This window comes from Sminthopsis crassicaudata, chromosome 3 (genome assembly GCF_048593235.1).
Source record: "Sminthopsis crassicaudata isolate SCR6 chromosome 3, ASM4859323v1, whole genome shotgun sequence".
In the NCBI taxonomy this organism is placed as follows: domain Eukaryota; kingdom Metazoa; phylum Chordata; class Mammalia; order Dasyuromorphia; family Dasyuridae; genus Sminthopsis; species Sminthopsis crassicaudata.
The window spans coordinates 586,681,971-586,705,556 of record NC_133619.1 but is presented as its reverse complement, the minus strand read 5'-3'; the positions used below and the strand labels follow the sequence as shown (position 1 = coordinate 586,705,556).

Sequence of the window (23,586 nt, the reverse complement as noted above, 5' to 3'; positions counted from 1 at the left end):
ATATGAGGGACAGAAGAGAGTCAGTGGGAATAAGCTTACATCAAAACAATTTAAATAAAACTGTTCAGAGGGACAAAATATTGACTTAAAAGAGTAAGGGGATTAAACATTTTTCTTAAAAAATTTATTTGTCTTTTTTCCTGCCTTCCAGGTTAACAGGTTTCCAGCTTCCTGCCCCCATTGTCAGCACAGGAGTCATCCTCTCTCTGTGGCTTGTGAGTGACTATGCCGTCAGTGCCCAAGGCTTTCACGCCAACTATGAAGGTAGGCTTCTTCTCACTGGGGCTTCTTGTTGTCTCTCTTCCATCCAGCAGTGGTAAGACGTGGCTTAATAAGTTCTTCTAACAGGAGAATGGTGGGCTGTGTTTGCCCCTAGGTCAAAGGCACTCTAACATAGTGTCTACAGATAGTCTTCCTTCACTGACTATTTCTTCTTGGTTAGTGCAAGTTAAGTGAAATCCGTCTGGGCTGCCATCATTCTTCTATTTCTCTTGACTTTCAACAGGAAACCTTTCCCAGGTCTCCTTAATTTCAATTCCTTCCCTTTGTTGATTATTTCCACTTTGTCCTCCTATATGTAACTTGTTTGTATATAATTGAATGTATGTTGTTTTCCTTGCATTAGACTGAGCTCCTGGAGAGCAGACTTTTTCTTTCTTTGTTTAACAAATAATGTGTCTAGCTCATAGTAAGTACTTAATAAATGTTTATTGATGATTTCTGTATGGATACCAGTGGAGCACACACGTCTTATCTATAATAAGAAGGCATTCTAATAAGCTATGGTAGGCATCAGGATGATTCTCTTCCCCTTTCTTAGAAGCATGAGGCATGAAAGTCAAGATCCCTTAAGTAAAATCTCTGAGGTAGGACTCTGGACCTAAAAAAGGTTTAGGCCTTGTCCTCGGTTTCTCTGGCTATTGTAACTTTTTGGCCTTCCCTATCTCTTTGGATTAATTTTTATGCATCTGTACATTTGTCATCTCCAATGAATTTTTTGTTCTTTCATATTTTTTATTTTCTGAAAATTTTTTTTAAATTTTGAGTTCTAAATTTTCTTTCTCCATTATATGAAGTCATGTAAAACATATTTCTGTAGTAGCCATATTGTTTAAAAAAAAGGCAAGGAAAATAAAGTGAAAATATATGCTTCATTCTGCACTTGGAGTTTATTATTTCCCTCTTTCTCTGAATGTGGATAGCATTATTTATCATGAATCCTTTAGAATTGTCATATCACTCCAAAGTTGCTTTTTTTCATGTCATCATAACAAAGAAGTGGCTCTACCATTTGTAGTCTGTGATTTGGGGTAAATAATTTATCCTTCTTAGTTATCAGCCCTCATCTGTGAAAAGAGAGGATTGGACTAGTTAGCTTTTAGCTCCAGATCTGTGATTTTGTGATCCCAGAGCTCTCCCAGATTTAAGAGTATTAAGTCCAGACAGGTCCCACCAAGTTGGAAAGACCTTTAGTTGAGAACTAAGGGTGGCCTTCATCACTACTACCCAAGAAACAGTCTAGTTGACATTACAGAATCTCAGCACATTGGCCACAGGAGAATGGATTTTTGAACCTTGGGAACTCTTAAAATCAAGTTGCTAGAAATTATGGGCCCCTTGGGAGAAAGTGATCTGGTCACCTGAGAGTTTATGACAGAAGAGCTGAATATAATTTGATATGTGCTAGAGATTCTGAGATGTTGATTTCAAAGAATTCAGAGAAAAGAAAGGTAGATTGCCAAGACCTAACATTCTGCAGAGGGAGTTGGCCTAAGATAAGTAGGAAGTTTTCAGGAATGAAATTTTATTTATTTATTTTTTTTAGGAATGAAATTTTAAATTCATGAGCAAAACAGATTCACAAGGGGGAAGGGACTGTGATCTCCATCCATAAAAGGAATACTTAATTCTGAAGAAATAATTGATCCTTGCTCTGCTGTTCACTTTGGCCCTTTCTCCCATAAGCCATGATCTGTTTAAGACTGAAAAATGGGGGGAAAACCCCCAACCCTTCTCATCCCTGCCTTTTAGAAAATTAGTTTCCTTTAAGGCTTGGCTTAGGTGCTAATTCCTAGAAGACACACCTCTTGATTTCCCTGGAAATTAATTTTTTAGGAATTTCTTTGTATCTGATTTGTTTGTGTGCCTATTTTATATTTATGAATGAGCCCCACATAGAAGATAAGATCCTTGAGGGCAGATACTGTGCCATTTTTCTTGGTCTTTAGATCTCCAGTGCCAACTGCAGTTCTTGTTATGTGGCAGGTGAAAATAAGAGGGTGTGGAATTAAAATATAGTTGAACAAATAAACATATAAAGTGATTTGCAAAGTTTAAAATGCTAAATAATATTAGCTATGATTATTATAATTCTGTTAAGCTAGAGAACAGTGAAAGAGAAGGAATATAAAAGATTGTTGCCGGCATGATTACCAAAGTCACAGGGTAGGAGTCCAGAGGTGCCCACCACAGTGAGATTTGGGTTAGATCCACTTTCTCTGGGTTGTGGTTTTTCAGTTACTTGCTGACTGATGGATATAGGGCATGGTAACCATTTATACTGCCTATGGCTTCATTTCTTCTTGAGATTATCATATGAAACCAGCTCAGGAGAACCACCAAATCAAGGTCATCCAAAGTTCCTAGAGAAATATAGCCACTAACTTTGAAGCGCTCTGAATCACAGTTCACCTATCAAAGTTGTTGGCAGTAATTGTACCACCTGAAACTTTAAGGAGGGACTCCATGCTCCCTTCCCCTGGAGAGGGAAGAATGGCTCAGGGCATCCTCTGGGAAAGCAGAGAGAATGCTGCCCAACTAGAGTTTTTCAAAGAAATTTTGACACATTCTTTGTTCTCTGTGCCCTGCAGGAGCCTAGTTCTGAGGCTGCTCTTGGGGGACCCAGCAAAGCAGGACCTTTGACAAAGCTCAGTCCTGGAAGCAGAAGAATGCTTTGTTTTTCATGGTGAGGGAAATGTGCTCTTCTCAGCAGTGGAAAGCAGGGTCAGGTTTGATGTTACCTTCATAGGGATGTGAGGGACACCTCATATAACGATATATGCACCTGAGAGCTGCAGACTTCTGTCTTTCAAGAAAGGGCAATATAAGCCTTTTATTTATCCACACAATGTGGAACAACTCTCCTTCCATCTCCACTCACCCATCCTAAGTTCAGATGAATATCAGGAATGGGTTATGTCATTCTTTCTTCAGGAAATTAGCATTTTTTTCCTGTTTTTCTAAATGGATTTCTGATCCCTTACAGATCTTGACTTACAGGGGAATAGCAGCCAGTAGAACTGGTCAGGGAGTTAGTTTTTACTCCACATTGACCACATGCCTATGGTTTGAGATGATCAAGCCATGCTCCTTAATGTGGACTTTTTGTCTCTCTTGACAACAGTACATCCAAGTTTGTTAATAACTCACCACATCTCTTAACAGCTTTTCTTCCCCCTTCTACCTCTTTTCCAGTACCCTTCTTTCCTCTTTCTCTTGCATCTTCAGATCACCTTTCCTTCATTACTCTTATTTCTTCCTACCTTTCTACTTCTTTCCTCCTTTTTCTCTCCCCACTTTCTCTCCCTTTCTTTCCTTAGCTAGTTATGTTTACTTCCTTATTACATTTCAGCCTTACCATGAAAGCCTACTGGAGGCTGGGCACTGTGGTCTTTGCTATTTACTTCTTTTTCTCTGTCTTTAGCTATCTGTCTCCTCCTTTGCCATTCTCTTGAAATTCTCTTGGAATTCTCTGATTTTAGTGAGGGCTTGGCCCTCCAGACCAGATTTATCATATCTCAAGAGCCAACCTTTTGTTTGTTCTCTGCCCTGAGATTACTATTCCTTTTCAAAATCATTTCTTTGGAGGATTCCCCCCCCCCCAAAGAAAACAATCCCTTGGAGATCCTTGCCCAAGTCAAGGTGTCAACCAAATTTTAGTTAGAATTTAGAGGTAAACTGAGAAGTCATTGATAATTCTCTTGGGTGCTTCTGGCATTTCTCTCCTTTTCAGTGGCCTTCTCCTTCTAATTAGCGTGTGGTCTATTTTCTATTTGCATTTTAATAGGGGACTCTTATCTAACAAAAAGCCTTTCAGGCTAAAAGGAGCCAAGTAGAATTTCATGCTGGCAAAGGAGACATTTTGAGGCCATCTTTTTGCCAGTTATCCTTCTATCACACCATGGGGACAGCTGGCTATAAACTACGCTTTTATGTGCCCTCATCTCAGCAAGTGGTGAAGAATACCAGTGAGATCATCGACTTTTCAGACTGAAAGTAGGGTGAATGTTAGGGACCCCTTCCATCTTTTTATGAAATTTCTCTTGTCCTTCAGGAATTCCTCCACCCTCACCCATCCAGAAGGAGAAACATGAATGATCCTGAGTTGCTAGTGTCATGCTTTTTAATATTAGATGTGTCTTTTCATTCTCCGGAAGGCTTATTTTCTTCATCCAGAGTATTTTGTCTACAAGTATCATATGCTGCTGCCAGGTGAGTAGGGGTACCAGGGCTGTGGCCTTGTTTGCCATTGTATTGCCATATTTTACTTGTAGGCATGGTTACCAGAGAAGGAGAATGGCTTTGCCTCTCCATTATCCTATTTTTATCCAGAATAGCAAGCTTTATTAAATTAGCTCAGCATATACCACCACATTCATTCAGAATCAGGTATTTTAAAAGATGCATTTGTAGAACAAGATTAAGGAAATAGACTCTCTAGCTATAATCACTAACCCCACTAATTCTTGACTATTCTGAGTTTGTTCTAATCAGTAATCCTATTCTTTTTTTAAAAGACCAAAGTTATTGCCACAATAGGCCATTTTAAGGCTACATTTAAATTCTGGAGGAGCCACTAAGAAGTGGATAAAGTAAAGTAAGAACAACAGTTCTGATCCTGCTTCTGACATATATACTGTTTCTGTGATCCTGGATAAATTATTCAATTCTCAGTTCCTTTACAACTCTTGGAAACTCTAAGATACAAACTGGCCACCCATTCACATTAGAGGAAGAGAATTTCCACATTGGGATATCATTACACTTGTGAAATCTTGTTCTGGATAAAAATGCTTCCCGGGGACTGAGATCCAATGGCAGTTCTAGGTCCTAGATACTTTGTGAGAGAGAAGAGTTTTTATTATAAGAGAAAGGAATAATGCTCATAGAATCAAAAGCAATTAAGAGAGGACAAGGATCATAGGAATAGTCTAACTAATCCAACCGTTCCTCATAGAGTAGATTAATGTCAGTCTTTTCTTATATAGTAAATTAATGTCAGTACTCAAATCTGGGTCCACTGACTTCAAATTTGGAATTATTTCCCTTACATCAATATAGATGCCAGACATCCCTCAGCCAGGCTGCTGTCTATCTTTTCTATGCCAGGCTAGCCTTTAAATTCCTACTCCTGGTTATTGAGGTAATCATCTGTGTACCCAGGCCAAAGTCCTGGCATCTTGGCTCACCTGGCAATGCTTTCTGGCTTATGATTTATGACTACTGGCATTGGGTAGAGCCTTCCAGAGTAACTCAGCCATGGGCTGGGGATTCTGAGAAACTCTGAAGCCTAAACCTTTTATTGCTGGAACTTAGATTTGAACTTTCATTTGATCCTAGGAGGAAATCACTATAGGGTTTTAAAAAATGTTATCCACTTGTCTGATTTCTTAGGCTAAGATAAAGTGGGGAAGTGTGATCTAGTTTTCAGCACAATCCTCTAGATTCTTTTCTTTCTTGATAAGGCTGCTGGCTTGATTCCCTCTGAAGCCCAAGAATGAGATTCCATCATGAACCTAAACTAATCCCATCTCTGGCCCCAGATTCAGTTCCCATCCTGCTGACCCCAGACAAGACCTTCTTCATGGTCCCAAACTTATCTATGTATCTTTCCTTAGAGTTACTCGACCCTATGAGAAATCTCAAAAAATGTACTAGTGGTCATAAGGGTTTTTGGGTAAGAGGGTACAGTTGGTTCAATATAGCTTTTCTTCACTAATGCAAAATAATTCAAAGAAAAAGTCCTGTAGAACATCAGCAATTTCATGTTTAGGAGTTTATGGGAGGGAGGAGGTGCCGGAACTCTAGTGGTAGGGTTTAAGTGGTCACTGGGAAATCATATCGAGTTTGCTGCCAGGTTTTTTGCCTCCTCTTGTCCTTAGTTCATTACTGGCTTTTGAAATATAACATCACTCTCCTGAGCATGTGGCCTTGGCCCACAATGTTGTGTGGCTACTTCATGAGTATCCTTTTAGCTACTGTTTGAAATGAAGATGGAAATGGAGTGTGCAGGAGAAATTTCTCTGAAAGTGAATTCTGCACCATATTAGTAATTAGCCTTAGAGATCAACCTTTAGAAGACACAAAGAATTGCTTTCTTTTTCCCTCTTCAATTATATCTTTCTTTGCCTCCCTTTCCCCGGTGAACCTTTTTTATACTTGACACTTCTCTGCTCATTGTCCATTCTTCCTTTCTCATTCTCTTCTCACTCTCCTCACTCTCTCTCCTTTCTTTTCCCTTCTCTTCCTCCCCTTCTCTCCTCATTATTCTCTCTTCTTTCCTCTACACTTTTTTTTTCCTCTTTTCCTTTTCTTCTACTTCCATCTCCTTTTCCCTTCTTTCTTCCATTTCCCTTCTTACTCTTCCCCCTTCTCCCTCCAATTCTTCACTCTCCTTTTCTTCATTTTTCTACTTTCTCTCCTTTTCCCTAATTTTCTTTAACCCTTTCTTCCCTTTTTCCTATTCTCTCTATCTCCCTGTCTCTTTCTCTCTGTCTGTTGGTTTTGTCTCTCTGTCTCTGTCTCTCTCTCTTCAATTCACTAAAAATAGAATTTACCTGAAATAGGTTCTGTTTTGACCGTTAGCCAATCCTGAGTCTTTGGGGATGAAAGTGGAGTAGAGAGATATTGACCATCAGGCTGGGCTTATGAACCTAATTCTCTAACAGAAGTATTCTATCTAGGACTATAGTTTGGAAGTTATGTTCAAAAAAATAACTTCATCTACTTCACAGGAAAAAAGATTTAGGGTCTGAAGGAAGAATCCCCCTTTGAAGAGGAGATTAGATTGACAGCCTATCTTAAGACTGAGGTTTGCTTTCTGTAAAACCCATATTTCTTGTGAAATTGAGCACACTAAATGGTATATCTTCTATGAATTGATAACCTTAATTTCAGATCAGATTCATTCATTCAAAATATGGTTCAACACATTTTAGGAAGGCTGTTATGACAGAGTGAAAAGAATGCTGTACTAACTGGATTCTAACTCTCCTTTGACACTTGATAGCTATGTGCCCATGGGCAAGTTCTGAACATTTCTTATGCTTTAGTTTCTGTATTTGAAAAAGGAGAAAGGGTAAAAATAGCAAGTTTTAATTAAGTGAATATTATGTATCCAGATAAGACTTGACCTGGACAGAAGACAATATAACTATCACATTCCTTTAATTGAATACTAGATTATGTACAGGTAGTATAGGAATAGCTTTTTTTGGCTTCCACCTTACTTATACTGTTGACTAATATTGAGTGAAATTCACTAAAAAATCTGGTTCTGCTCCAAACCTGTTTAAAACTTTACATTTATGCTAATTAAATTTTATATTACCATCTTACCATGTAAAGGTATTTTGGGATACAGATTGTATCACTTAATATGCTAACTGTGTCATCAGAAAAATAAAACATTCATTCTTTCTGTGTTTTCAGTCAAGTCACTGATATTATTATGCAGTCAAAATGTCAATTGCATAGTACCATAGACAGATCCCAGAGGTACTCCTAAATAAATCCTTCTCTGTGTTTATACTGACCATTTTTTAGGTCTGATCATTTAACCAGGTCCACATCTAACCAACTTGACTATTAATTTGCCATGAGTCTTTATGTTGTGTATAAGATAAGTATGGAATATTTTGTTAAAATGCTGAAAACCCAAGTATACTATTTCTATAACATCTCCCTAGTCTCATTCCTAGTCAAAAAAAGGATAGAAGGCAAAAAAAAAGAAGGATGAAAGGAAAGAAGGAAGAAAGGAAGGGACGCAGGCAAGAAGGAAGAAAGGAAAGAAGGGAGGCAGGCAGGCAGGAAGGAATGAAGGGAGGGAAGGAGGAAGGAAGGAAAGAAGGAAGGAAGGAAGGAAGGAAGGAAGGAAGGAAGGAAGGAAGGAAGGAAGGAAGGAAGGAAGGAAGGAAGGAAAGAAGAGAGGGAGGGAGGGAGAGAAAAAGAGAGAGAGAGAGAGAGAGAGAGAGAGAGAGAGAGAGAGAGAGAGAGAGAGAGAGAGAGAGAGAGAGAGAGAGAGAGAGAGAAGGAGAGAAGAGAAGAGAAGAGAAAAGAAAAGAGTCTGGCAGGAATTATTTTCAATGAAGCCAAATTGGCTTCTAGTCATCATTACTTTTATTTCTAAATGCTCACAAACCATCCCTTTAATTATCCATAAGAATTTTGCCAGGAATAAAATGAAACTTTTTATCCTATTGTCTCAAAATTCCACCCTTTTCCTTTTTTTCTTTTTTAAAAATTTGCTGGTTTCTAGTTATACCTCAGAGATTTCAGAGATCACTGACAATAGCTCAGCTATCCACTTGCCATTTCTTTCAGTTTATACACAGTACTTTTAAGCGATAAATACTTCATCTGAGCCTAGTGGCTTGAGCTTATTGAATGTGTTCTTTCAAAATATCATCCCTTAACTTTGCTATTAATTCCCTATCAGCCATTTTTTGTGGAGCAGCCTTCCTGGCCTGAAGACCATTCTCCTTGGTACATAAAATAGAAACAATGTAATAGTTGTTGGTCTTCCCTTCCCCTTCCCCAAACTTTTGTTGGTCTTCCCTGAACATCCCCACTAGGAGTCCTATTCTTTCTGTGACTTACCCTTTACCACCATTTGAATTATCATTTGCCTCAATTAAAGAATGAAATTCTTTCAATTATTTTTAGCGTTTATCACTACCTCAGCTAAGTGTGAGCATTTGGTGCTCCTAACACTAATCTTATAAGACTGTCATGTTCCTTTGTATTCATTTTTCATTACTTACTTTGCCTTCTTTGATAATATATATTCAAAATATTTTTAAGTTTGTTAACTAGTTCCTATGAGTTCACATTGGTCTCCTTAAATAGCTCCCCTTTTTCTTCCTTATCACAATCTTTTTTATTTATGAATTCAAAATTTCATTTTTGAGAGCTAACTTACTAATCTTGGGCCAGCTTCACCTATATAATTTTAAGATATAAAAATCAAACTATAAATTTTTGGAATTCTTTTTCATTCACTCTCTTAAAGGTTTGGCTTCATGTTGGATTATGCCCAGATTTCCTCTTCTTTTTCCCCATAAATTCTAAGATGATGATCACTTCTTCCCTATGTCTCATTCATTTTTGCTAATACTTTCCTGTTGACCATAATTCAGTTTGAAATATTGTCAGACAAATCACCTACCTCTACTTTTTAAGTGATACAATATACTTAAAATCTTCATTAGCCTTAATCTCCTTTCCTACTTTTGGCATAGAACAAAACATCAGAGGCTCTATATCATTCCTCCATTTTAGGTTTGGGATCTGTTTATTGCTATGAATTCTCTTTCTGGTCTGTTGATCTGTAGTATATTCTCACATTATCAGCTATTTTTCTTTGTTATTACTTCACTCAAAGAACATTCATGGATTTCATCATCACACTAGTATTTGTTTTATTTTTCTTATGTACAATTGCATTCTATTGTGTGGGAAAAGGATGAAAAACTTACAGCACATATTGATCAGAGACAGTTTACTACAGTAGACCAAGCCTATCAGGCCTCAGTTTTGGCTTCTCCAGAATCATATGATTTTAGATAAGACCTAAACAACATTCCATTGTCCAACATGGCTGAAGAAGCTGTATATCACTTTGTCTGTTACATTCCACTGACCAACTAGGGGAACAGTAGACTTATGTGACCAATCACAACATATAGAGGGCGGGATTTTGAAGGTTCTTTGTCTGAAATGTATAAAAGCTGCAAGCATTTTCAAGGCTCTGGCCCTATCCTGCTGTGAAATTTGGCTCGCAGACCAGGATGGGGGCCACTTCTCGAGATTCTAATAAATAATTCTGTTTTCTATGAGTGATCTCTGAGTATATTAGTTTTACTAGTTTACTTTATTACCTATGTTTTGTAAATTTGTATCTAGATATCTGAGACCATGAATTGAATTGCCATCTCTCTTCTTGTTGTATCTTTTGAATCATTGATCCTCTTCATTGAGGTTCTTTTTCTATGTTACAGCTATTATTCTTTGTGATTTCTTACTTGACAGAAAGATGTAAGCAGATTTTTCTATCTCCATCTTCACTTTAAGATTAGTTTTTTATAGTTATTAGGTGAAGGAACCAGGGATATTTGACATGGAGAAGAAAAAACATAAATGAACATGATAGGTATCTTTAAATATTCAAGGATTGTCATAAGGAAGATGGTTTAGACTTAATCTGTTTGGCCATAGAGGGCTGAATTAGGAACAATAGGTAGAAACTGAAGAGAGACTTAGAATGAATTTAGAATGAATGAAGGGCATAATAGCCTAATAATTTGAGACAGGCCAAAGTGGAATTGCCTATACTGGGACATTGTGGGTTCTCTCTCACTTAAGATCTTAAATTGAAAGCTAGATAGTCATTTACTGGATATGTTATAGAGAAGATTCTTTTGTTGGTCCAGTTTGGATTAAATGACCTTCAAAGAAGTTCTATTTAAATGTTAGCAATGATTACCATTAATATTCAGAGTTTGTGATTCTGTATCTCCTGCAAACATATATTTGACTAGTCCACATTAGGTACATTCCGTCACTACTCTAAATCTTATCAATTTTATATTTTAATCTGTAGCCCAGATTTTTTTCCTTTTATTTTACCATCTTAACACAATATTCATTTCCAAAATCTTCCTTTCTCTTCTGAGGCACCTGATTTCAATCAATAGCAGTGATTTTTAAAATTACTAGGTTTTTAGCACAAAATAATGAAAAATAATTTAATGATTAGAAATATCAAAGTACAATGGACTGCCTTCCTTCTAAGGAAGTGAGTTCTTTCTCTAAATGTTTTTAAGCAGAGGCTGAATGAATGAATGAAAACTTTAATTTAATTCAATGATGAACAGGTATCCACCATGTGACAGGTAATATACTGTACATTACTTATACAAAAACAAAAACAAAAAGCACTTAAATACAACCTTAAATACAACTAGATATTCAAAGTAGTAATGGTGAGGAGGAAGTGTATTCCAGAGAAAGGTATATGGGAAATAGAATGTTATATGTGTGATTGTACATATATAATTTATATCAGATTGCTTGTTATCTTGAAAAGAGAAGAAAGAGGAAAAATTCAGAATTTAGAATCTTACCAAAATGAATGTTGAAAATTATCTTTACATGTAATTGGAAAAAATAAAATATCATTAAGAAGAAAAAAAGAAGGTTATGTCTGAGATATGACAAATAGGGTAGTTTGCCTATAATGGAATACTTAAAGGTAAGTCATGTGAAATCTGTTTGAAAAGAGATTGTAATCAAATTGTAAAGGACCTGAAATACCAAGTGAAAAGTTTATATTTTATTTTAGAATCCCTAAATTTTTTTGTGTAAGGCTTATATGATCAGACCTATGTTGAAGGATATCAGTTTGACACTGGGGAGAAGGCATCTAAGTACCTAGAGTGCCGGATATAGAATCAGGAAGACTCCAGTTTAAATTCAATCTCAGATCCTTACTAGTTGTATAACCCTATCTAAGTCACTTAACCCTGTTTGCCTCAGTTTCCTCATCTGAAAAATGAGCTGGAAAAGAAGCCCTTCATAGTCCTCCATTTCCTCATATGTAAAAAGAGGAAGTTATACTAAATGACCTCTGATGTCCTGTTCAGCTCTAGATTTAAGATCCCCAAAAGTTCACCATTAGCTTTTTACTTATACTTTGCCCATAGATTCTCATATATATTAGGTGATCCTCAAGACAGAATCCTTGTTCAGTGCCTTTCTCCCCTGCCTTCTCCACTGTGCTTTTCCAGACATTTTCCCATCATTCACATTTGGTGACTTTGTATAAAGACTTGATTAATTATTTCTATCCTGCAAGCTGAATGTTTTTCTTCATGGCCAAACTCCCATCTCTGCCCTTCTCTTAGCAACTCCAAGGGCTGAATACAAGTGATTAGATCATTTATAATAACAGCATCTCCATAAATTGGGATAATCCCTGGAGATATGATTTTTGGTTCAGAATAAGGCACTGGTATTTTAGTCATGGATACAAAGTCCCATGGAAATGATGGGACACTTGTCACCCAAAGTGGAATGTTCAAATAAATTTTGCCTTTGCCTCCAGCTAGTATTATCCACTTAAATGGTTGGAAAGCAAAGCTATACATTCTATAAATGAGCATTTCTTGCCCAAAACTATACTTCAGATGAGCAAAATATCTACATTCTTTTTTTGAAAACCTCTCTAGTCTCAATAATTTCAGTTCAGTTGCTCTGGAGGGCTCCAGTAGACAGAACCAGGGGTGGGAGAAACAGGATGTAGTGATAAGTAGAAAGAGGAGTCGATATTTAAGTTTTCAGGCTTGAAGAAGTCAGTACCACTAGTAGTGAAAGTCTGAGGAATTGGGGAACATTTACCACAAAAAGACTAGAGGTAGGAAAATATGTTATATTGATCCCAAGAGTCATTGGTATAGTGGAGATTAAATTGCAAATTATCAACAGTTTACTACTCTCTATATCTTTATCCGTTCCATCCAACACACTAGTTCAAGTGGAGTCCAAATACTCATTGTTCTTCATTGTCACTTCTGGACTTCTATTTTCTCAGTCATAATTCAGTAACTTTCCTTCATGTGAAGATCATAGTATCAAGATTTCCCAATCAAATCAGATTTATGGTGGCTATTCTTTACTGGCTCCCAACTCATCTTTCCTTATCTCTTAAAGGAGTTCAGCACCTTACTTCTTCCTTTCTCTTGCCATTATTCTCTTGCCACATTGGATTCCTAGAGGAATCCAAGTCCTCTAGGATTTGAATCCTAGCTTTCTTACTGATTATATAATTGAAACCTCTCAGCTCATCTGTAAAATGTGAGGGATGAGCTACATAGGCTAAAAGATTTCTTCCACCTCAAATCTGCAATACCCAACTAGGCCCTGTAGAGTGCCTTATCCATAGCAAAAACTGATTGTACAATATTATACTTGATATTTTATTAATAAGTCAAAAACATTTATTAGGTACTTACTATATGACAAGGCCTGCTAGAAACAGTATCCTGGATATCATGTTCTAAAGGTAAATTATATTTAAATAAAAAGGTAAATGCAAGATGTACAGAGTAGATGGCAGATAGTATCAGAGAGAATAGCACTAGTGACAGAAGGAATCAAAAAAGCCCAATTACCCTTATGAAGTAGGCAGGATAGATTTTATCATACCCATTTTATAGATGAGAAAACCAAGGAACTCAGACTCCAAGTTCAGTGTTCTTCCCATGGTAACAGGCTGTTTTTTTTTTTTCAAATGTAGATGAAAAATATAAATAGTTTAAGATCCAAACTCGCTCCATTGATATGCACCAGCTATAAGCAAATAAACCTGGGATACTGTCCAAGGTAGATATTATGTTTTGCTTAAAATTAGTCTGCTTTTTTTGTGGGTAGAAATCAGAGAAACGGTACAGCAGTGTGGAATTCTGCTGAGGTGAGTGATTGGGGTGGAGACTGAAACAAGCAGAGTCTGTGTGAGCAATAATGAGGAAGCCAGTATGGGGAAGAGGAAATATGTATGTTCATCAAGAGCACATTTTGGGCAGTGTTTTATAACCACAGTGAAACCCCAACTTTGTGAAGTCATTAGCCATGTTTTATTTCTCTCTATACTAATAAGGCTGTGCACACAGTAGGTACTTAATAAAAGTTTATGGTTTAATTTGAGTTGTGATGACTAGGTGGGAGATGGCAAGAAGGAGGAGGAATCAAAGCAATGCAATACTTTGGGCTGGAGCTGAAGGCACAGCCCACCTATAAATAAAAAGGTAAAGAATGATCCAAGTTCTAGGAGGTTTGGGCTCATCGACTGGCATCTCTAGAATAGCCCCACATCCTTTAGAATCAGAGACCAGTATTCATTCATTCACTGCCTAATCTGATTAAACTAGCAACAGCCCACCTATAACAGCCACATGGGGAAACATAATCTTTTCCTGACACACTGGTCACTCAGAGTCACTGAAGTATTGATTTGTAAGTTCCCAATGAGAGAGGAAAAAGAGGCTTGACCTCAGTGGAATAGTAGGTCAGCTTTTGTAGGTGAAGGTCAATTGTGAATAAGAATGACCTACTCTAAATGCTCCCTTGGATCAACCGAGGTTTGTTTGGGAATAGAAATGAGGGTCAGGAGTTTGGGGCTTCTTCTTATGAATTTTTGCTTCTTTAGGTTTAGAAGCCAAAGAGAGAGAAGAGGGGAAAGGCCCCAGGCACAGAACACACTTCCCTAACTACATTCTTTTCTTTTTTTTTAATTTTTTTTAATTTTTTTTGAAATTTAAGCTAAATTTTATTTTATTTATTTATTTTTTTATTCATTTTTCCAAATTATCCCCTCCCTTCCTCCACTCCCTCCCCCCGATGGCAGGTAATCCCATACATTTTACATGTGTTACAATATAACCTAGATACAATATATGTGTGTAAATACCATTTTCTTGTTGCACATTAATTATTAGCTTCCGAAGGTTTAAGTAACCTGGGTAGATAGACAGTAGTGCTAACAATTTACATTCACTTCTCAGTGTTCCTTCTCTGGGTGTAGTTATTTCTGTCCATCATTGATCAACTGGAAGTGCCTAACTACATTCTTTTCAAGGAAATGCACCAACACACATATTTTAGTATCCATTTTTACTAGGCCAAAAATCATTTCATTAAATATTTCCTAATGACATGTAAAAAAGTTTTTAATATTCATATTTAACATTTTTAGTTCAAAATTATTTCATTTCCTTTCTTCCCTCCTTTGCCTTTTGAGAAGCAATATATCAATTACACATGTGAAGTCATGTAAAAAAGATTTCCATTTTAACCATGTGGCAAAAAAATACACAAAAATCCCCAAGAAAAATAAAATATAAAATAATATGTTTCAACCTGTACCCAGGATTTATCAATTCTCTCTAGGGAGGTAGAAAGCACTTTTCATCATGTATCCATTGGAATTATCTTGGATCATAGTCTTGATCAGAATAGCCAAGTCTTTCATTTTGTTGTTACTGTGCACAGTATTTTTCTAGTTCTGTTCCCTTCACTTTGCATCATTTCTCTTGAGTTATAAATTCATTTCAATCATCCTGGATTTTTCTGAAGTCATTTACTTATTATTTTTCCCATTTAATAATATTGTTTTTTCATATTGCTGTTATTGTACACAGTATTCTCCTGGTTCTGCTCCCTTTGCTTTGCATCACTTCTCTTGAGTTATAAGTTCATTTAAGTCATCCTGGATTTTTCCGAAACCATTTTACTTATCATTTCTCCACTTAATTGTATTGTTTTTTTTCCAATCACATGTAAAGATACTTTTCAACATTTGTGTTTGTAAGATTGTGAGATCCAAATCTTTCTCTCCCCCCATTCCCAAGATAGCAAATAATCTGTATTAGGTAATACATCTACAATCATGTTAAACATATTTCCATATTAGTCATGTTGTTAAAGAAACATCGGAACAAAAGGGAAAAAGCATGAGAAAGAAAAGCAAAGATAATATGCTTCAATCTGCATTCTGTCTCCATAGTTTTTTTTTTAATCACCATGTAGATGGCATTTTCCATCACAAGTCTATTGTAATTGTCTTGAATCACTGTATTACTGAGAAGTCATGATTTGTTCATAATTTTTATAGCACAATAGGATTTCATCATAATCATGTGCCCCAACTTATTCAGCTATTCCCCAGTTGAGAATATAACTTCAATTTCTAGTTCTTTGCCACCACAAAAAGAATGGCTATAAATATTTTTGTATAAAAAGATAATTTTTCCTTTTCTTTGATTTCTTTGGGATGCTGACCTATGAAAGATATTGCTGAGTCAAAGGGCATGCACAATTTTATCATTCTTGGGCATAATTCCAAATTGTTCTCCAGAATGGTTGGACCAGTTCACAACTCTACCAACAGTGCAATAGTATATCTATTTTTCCATGTCCCCTCCAGCATTTATAATTTTCCCTTTTTCGTAATGTTTGTCTATCTGATAGGTATGAGGGAGAATCTCAGAGTTGTTTTAAATCAAATTACAGATTTTTAAAAGTAATTTTTCAACTATCAAACATTTATATTTTTACTTCTCACTTCTCTCCATCCCAACCGGAAAAAGAAAAAAAAAATAACAAAGATGCCCAGTTCAGCATAACCAATTCCCATATTGGTCATGTCCAAAATGTGTGTTTTATTCTGCAAATGCATCATTACCTTGTCTGGTTATAAGTATCATTCTTCAACACCTGAACTGATAGTTTAATAAGAAAACTTCTAATCCTGATTGAATCTATCTGAATGATTTTGAACGACACTTTTGTTTTCTGTGGGTCTCAGATTCCCCATCTGTTTAATGAGAAGAGGGGTAGAATTGTAATTCTCTTTGAGTGTTATGACTGTTTCTCAGGGAAGGCCTGCCTGCCCCCCTGCTACAATTTAAAGTTACACTTACCATCTCTGTCTGCTATTAGCCTATTAAGAATTTATTTTTTAAAAAATGAAAAATATTTATCATGTATTTACTCTGTCACAAACACAGTGCTAAGCCCTTAGGATATAAGTAGAAAAAATTGAGAAAGTCTTCATTCTCAAGGAACTTGCATTCTAATTAGGAGAGACTGCCTTTATGGCTCCTTATCCATTTCCTTTCCCCCACTAGCCTTGGTTAACTAGTCAGGCCTCACATTCCCTGAGTAGGACCCCTCTCCTATACCTTCTACATGTACACAATGTTTTCTACATTGTACTACAATCTTACTCTAGTCTTTTTTTTATTATAGCTTTTTATTTACAAGATATATACACGGATAATTTTTCAGCATTGACAGCTGCTAAACCTTTTGTTCCAACTTTTCCACTCCTTCCCCCCACCTCCTCCCCCAGAGGGCAGGTAGAACAATATATGTTAAATATATTAAAGTATATGTTAAATACAATATATGTATACATGTCCAAACAGTTATTTTGCTGTGCAAGAAGAATCTGACTTTGAAATAGTCTGTGAAGGAATCAAAAATGCAGGTGGACAAAAATAGAGGGATTGGGAATTCTATGTAGCAGTTCACACTCATTTCCCTAAATTCTTTCGCTGGGTGTAGCTGGTTCAATTCATTTCTGCTCTATTGGAATTGATTTGGTTCATCTCATTGCTGAAGAGGGCCACATCCATCAGAATTGATCATCATATAGTATTGTTGTTGAAGTATATAAAGATCTCTTGGTCCTGCTCATTTCACTCAGCATTAGTTCATGTAAGTCTCTCCAGGCCTTTCTGAAATTACTCTAATCTTAATTATAGGGAAGTAAAAAACTATTTGAGGTGTAATAATCAAACTGGTGCTGGAGGTGGGGACAAAACGCGGACAAGAACAAACTTAGCTCTCAGCACAATGACCTAACCAAAATCTTATATAAAATTAGGAATAATGATGATGATTGATGAAATACCAGGTTCTGGAAAAGCAGTTAGCAATGTGAAAAGATCATAAAGGCACCATCATAGTCACAAGGTTCCTTTCTTGTCATGAAAATCTCATGGGCAAATCAAAATTATTTAATAGTGGCCTGTGAGGGAAGGGGGCAATTTAAAGATCAGAAATGAAGAATAAGGGTGGGATCTAGAGAATTAGGCAGGAGTTAGGCAGATGTGGTAGGAGATCCATGGGTTATAGACAGAACAGAGGGCACTGGTAAGTCTTTCGGTGGAAGTTTTAACCTCCTGCAGATGGGGAGGAGGATTGAGAGTCATCTTCCCTTAGGACAAGCACTTCAGAATGTACCTGGGGCAAACAGCTGTGGAGGCTATATGAAATCATCTCCCCCCTCTTTTCCCTTCAGTGATATTTTATTTTTACAAATACATATAAAGATAGTTTTCAGCATTCATTTTTGTATCTCCCCTTTATCTTCCCCCTTCCAAAGATAGCAAGCAATTTGATATAGGTTAAACATGTACAATGCTTCTAACATATTTCCACATTTGTCATGTTGTGCAAGAAAAATCAAGCCAATAAGAAAAAAAAAAACTAGAGAAAGAAAAAAAGACACATTATCCATGTCTTGCAATATATGCCATAGACAGGAGAGTCCCAGTCAGGAACAAAGTTGTATGCACATTATGTCTGTGTCAGCAACTGCATGATGGGACAGGAGGTATAAGGTAATGAGAATGCTTTAGTCTCATAAGTTATTTGTAGGGTGAGAATGTGTCTAGTGTACCTGCTAAGGGGAGGGAAGGGTCCCCTATCTGATTTAGTGAGTGGAGCAAGCCTTAATCATATGGACAAGACAATCCCAGGAATTTGGCTTCCCTTTGTGAGTGATAAGGTTGTCAATAGGAACACCATAGATTCAGAGTTTATATGGTTCCTGACAATGGCTGCACCATGATGATGATGATGAGAATAAGGATGATGATGATGATGATGATTATGGTCAATGGCTTCATTAACATTGATAATGCCAGTAGTAATTGGCAAGCTGGGCTAAAAGAAAGGGCCAGAAAGTGAGGACAGGTCTATAGGATTTTAATCCTTCTCCAATTCTAGAATCTGAATTCACTCACCAAGAATCTGACATCTACTTTTAAAACTTGATTCTATGAGTTTTTGTTTTCATGAGAAATGTTATTTTCTTCCCTCTCTCCATATGATATCTAAGGAAATGAAGTCAAGTTGCCAGATATCTATTTTAGAGTGACAGTAAAATCAGATGGAAAACACCAGCTCTTTAGCACTTTTTGTGGTAGCAAAGAATTAGAAATACAGTAGTCACTTACTGATTAGTGAATGAATGGATAAATTGTAATGTAAGAATGTACTAGAAGATTAATTATATCATCACCAGAAATGGCAAGGAAAAGGAATTCAGAGAATTCTTGCATGAGCTGATGCAAAAGGAAGTAAACAGAACCATAAGAATTAGCTGCACAATGACTTCATAATTAAAGGAAAAGCACATTGAAAGACGATAGAACTCTGACTAATATTGGGGCTAATGTGACTTAAAATCAGTAGTAAAATGTGCACTTTCCTAACCTCAGTAGAGAAGTGGTGGCTTGCGGCCCAAATTATGGCATATATTTCAAGACATGGATAATGTATTGATTTGAATTATTTAACCACAACTTATTTCTTACAGGTAATAAGAAGTGACAGCTTTTTTAAAGCATTAATTGAATATTTACATATATATTAAATAGAAGTTTTTCCTCATCACTCCTCAGCTTCTCTCAAGGCTGTAGCCAAGAATAGTAAGCAATTGGCATGAAAACCTGGTGTGGTAGGAGATTCATGAGTTACAGACAGAGCAGACACTGGCAAGTCTTTCTGTGGAAGTTTTAACCTCCTGCAGATGGGGAGAAGGGTTAAGAGTCATCTTTCCTTAGGACAAGTACTTCAGAATGTACCTGGGGCAAACAGCTCTGGAGACTATATCAAATCATCTCCCCCTCTTTTCCCCTCAGTAATATTTTATTTTTCCAAATACATGTAAAGATAGTTTTCAACATTCATTTTTGTATCTCCCCTTTATCCTTCCCCCTTCCAAAGATAGCAAGCAATTTGATATAGGTTAAACATGTACAATATTTCTAACATATTTCCACATTTGTCATGTTGTGCTAGAAAAATCAGGCCAATAGGGAAAAAAAACAAACAGAAAAAGGTGAAAATCTTATGCTTTGATCCATGTATACTCACCATTGTTCTCTCTGCATGCAGATGCCATTTTTCATCCCATGTCTATTGAAATTGTCCTGCATCATTTGATAAAATCCAACATCCATTCCTACTAAAAACACTTGAGAGTATAGGAATAAATGGACTATTCCTTAAAATAATAAGGAGCATATATTTAAAACCTTCAGTAAACATCATATGTAATGGTGATAAACTAGAACCTTTCCCTGAGGAGTGAAACAAGGTTGCCCACTATCACCATTACTTTTCAATATAGTACTAGAAACTCTAACCTCAGCAATAAGAGCTGAGAAAGAGATTCAAGGAATTAGAGTAGGAAATGAGGAAATCAAATTATCACTTTTTGCAGATGATATGATGGTATACTTAGAGAACCCCAAAGACTCTGCTAAAAAACTATTAGAAATAATTCAGAATTTTAGCAAAGTCGCAGGATACAAAATAAATCCACATAAATCCTCAGCATTTTTATATATTACCAATACAATCCAACAGCAAGAGATACAAAGAGAAATCCCATTCAAAATAACGGTCGATAGTATAAAATATTTGGGAATATATCTACCAAAGGAGAGTCAGGAATTATATGAGCAAAATTACAAAACACTTGCCACAAAAATAAAGTCAGATTTAAATAATTGGAAAGACATTCAGTGCTCTTGGATAGGCCGAGCGAATATAATAAAGATGACAATACTCCCCAAACTAATCTATTTATTTAGTGCTATACCAATCAGACTCCCAAGAAACTATGTTAATGACCTAGAAAAAATAACAACAGAATTCATATGGAACAACAAAAGGTCGAGAATTTCAAGGGAAGTAATGAAAAAAAAATTAAGTGAAGGTGATCTAGCTGTACCTGATCTAGAACTGTATTATAAAGCAACAGTCACCAAAACCATTTGGTATTGGCTAAGAAATAGCCTAGTTATTAGTGGCATAGGTTAGGTTCACAGGGCAAGATAGTGAATAAAAATAGCAATCTAGTGTTTGACAAACCCAAAGATCCCAAATTTTGGGATAAGAATTCATTATTTGACAAAAACTGCTGGGAAAACTGGAAATTAGTATGGCAGAAACTAGGCATGGACCCACATTTAACACCACATACTAAGATTAGATCAAAATGGGTCCAAGATTTAGGCATAAAGAACGAAATCATAAATAAATTGGAGGAACATGGGATGGTTTACCTCTCAGACTTGTGGAGGAGGAAGGAGTTTGTGTCCAAGGGAGAACTAGAGACCATTATTGATCACAAAATAGAACATTTTGATTACACCAAATTAAAAAGTTTCTGCACAAACAAAACTAATGCAAACAAGATTAGAAGGGAAGTAACAAATTGGGAAAACATTTTTACAGTTAAAGTTTCTGATAAAGGCCTCATCTCCAAAATATACAGAGAATTGACTCTAATTTATAAGAAATCAAGCCATTCTCCAATTGATAAATGGTCAAAGGATATGAACAGACAATTTTCAGATGATGAAATTAAAACTATTTCCGCTCATATGAAAGAGTGTTCCAAATCACTATTGATCAGAGAAATGCAAATTAAGACAACTCTGAGATATCATTACACACCTGTCAGATTGGCTAAGATGACAGGAACAAATAACGATGAATGTTGGAGGGGCTGTGGGAAAACTGGGACACTGATTCATTGTTGGTGGAGTTGTGAAAGAATCCAACCATTCTGGAGAGCAATCTGGAACTATCCCCCAAAAGTTATCAAAATGTGCATACCCTTTGACCCAGCCATACTACTACTGGGCTTATATCCCAAGGAAATACTAAAGAAGGGAAAGGGACCTGTATGTGCCAAAATGTTTGTGGCAGCCCTTTTTGTAGTGGCTAGAAGCTGGAAGATGAATGGATGTCCATCAATTGGAGAATGGTTGGGTAAATTATGGTATATGAATGTTATGGAATATTATTGTTCTGTAAGAAATGACCAACAGGAGAAATACAGAGAGGCTTGGAGAGACTTACATCAACTGATGCTGAGTGAAACGAGCAGAAACAGAAGATCACTATACACTTCAACAACAATACTGTATGAGGATGTATTCTGATGGAAGTGGATATCTTCAACATAGAGAAGAGCTAATCCAATTCCAATTGATCAATGATGGACAGAATCAGCTACATCCAGAAAAGGAACTCTGGGAAATGAGTGTAAACTGTTATTTTTACCTTCTGAATCCAATTCTTCCTGTGCAACAAGAAATTCGGTTCTACACACATATATTGTATCTAGAATATATTGTAATATATTTAACATATATAAGACTGCTTGCCATCTGGGGGAGGGGGTTGGGGGAGGAAGGGAAAAAATCTGAACAGAAGTAAGTGCAAGGGATAATGTTATAAAAAACTATCCATGCAAATGTACTGTCAAAAAAAGGTTATAATTATAAAATAAAATAAAAATTAAATTAAAAAAAATCGTCCTGCATCAGCACATTAATGAGAACTTTCTATTTAATTGATCATCACATAATCTTGCTACTATTATGTACCATGTTCTCCTGGTTCTGTTCACTTCACCGCATATCAATTCCTGTAAGTCTTCCCAGGTGTTTCTGAAATCAGTCTGCTCATCATTTCTTATATAACAATATTCCATTATATTCATATACCAAGCCCTGAACTCCCCATCGCATCCCCAACTTCTTTATGGCTCTATTAGACATTAGAAAGACAGTAATGCTTGGTTTTAAGGTTGAAGTTCAGATTCCTGGTTTGATAGGTTCCTCTCTAAAGCTGGGAAATGGAAAAGACAGCTAGAGGACTACCCTCATACTCTCCCTCTCTCTATTAGCTCTTTTCTATTGCCCCTAGCTCAATTGATACAAATGGAGAAACCATCATCTTCATTATTAATATTTATATTTATCATAATCAATCATCCCTAAATCTATATTCAGACTTTCTAAGCAGGACATTATGCTGGGATCTGCCTCCTATTAGACCTATGGTAAAAGACAGGTGAATTTTCCATCAGGGGACCAAAAGTCAAAGCCTTATGCTTATTATGTATTCAACCTTGGGCAAATTCCTAAACTCAGTCTCAGTTTCTTGATCTGTAAAATGAGAAAGTTGTACTGAATGACCACTAAGTTCCCTTCTAATGATCGATTTGTGATATATGACCTATGATCCACACCAGAACCATCTATTCATTACCCTTTTATCGTGACTTCTTTTATTTCCCTCTGTTGTGTCTTGAGTCACATCATCATTCAGTTTTACCACCTCCCCCTTCTCCTCATTCAATTTCTACTTATTAAAATTCTATCCATCCTTCAGTCCAATTCAGAAAACCTTTAATAAATACTCATTATGTGCAAGGCAGCGTGGCATAATAGCCAGAGAGATATCCTCAATTAAAAACTTGTCTCTGACACATACTAGTTGTGTTTTCCTGGTCAAGTCCTTTAATATCTCAGTGTTTCTAAGCAACTTTGTTAGACAACCAGTTATAGAACAGCTGCTGATCTGCTTTGGTTATGGTAGCTCCCTCACTAGGAGTTCTTTACCACAATAAATTCAAAATAAAAATGAATGAATGAATGA

At 36.4% G+C, this 23,586-nt stretch overlaps 1 protein-coding gene across 1 annotated transcript in view; it reads left to right on the top strand.

The window, feature by feature from the left end:
- The window catches only part of CSMD2 (CUB and Sushi multiple domains 2), a 988,708-nt gene that overhangs the window by 198,298 nt on the left and 766,824 nt on the right, over positions 1-23,586 (top strand). Inside the window, 1 exon segment of the mRNA XM_074305059.1 lies at positions 152-264. Within this exon segment, the coding sequence (XP_074161160.1) occupies positions 152-264 (113 nt within the window).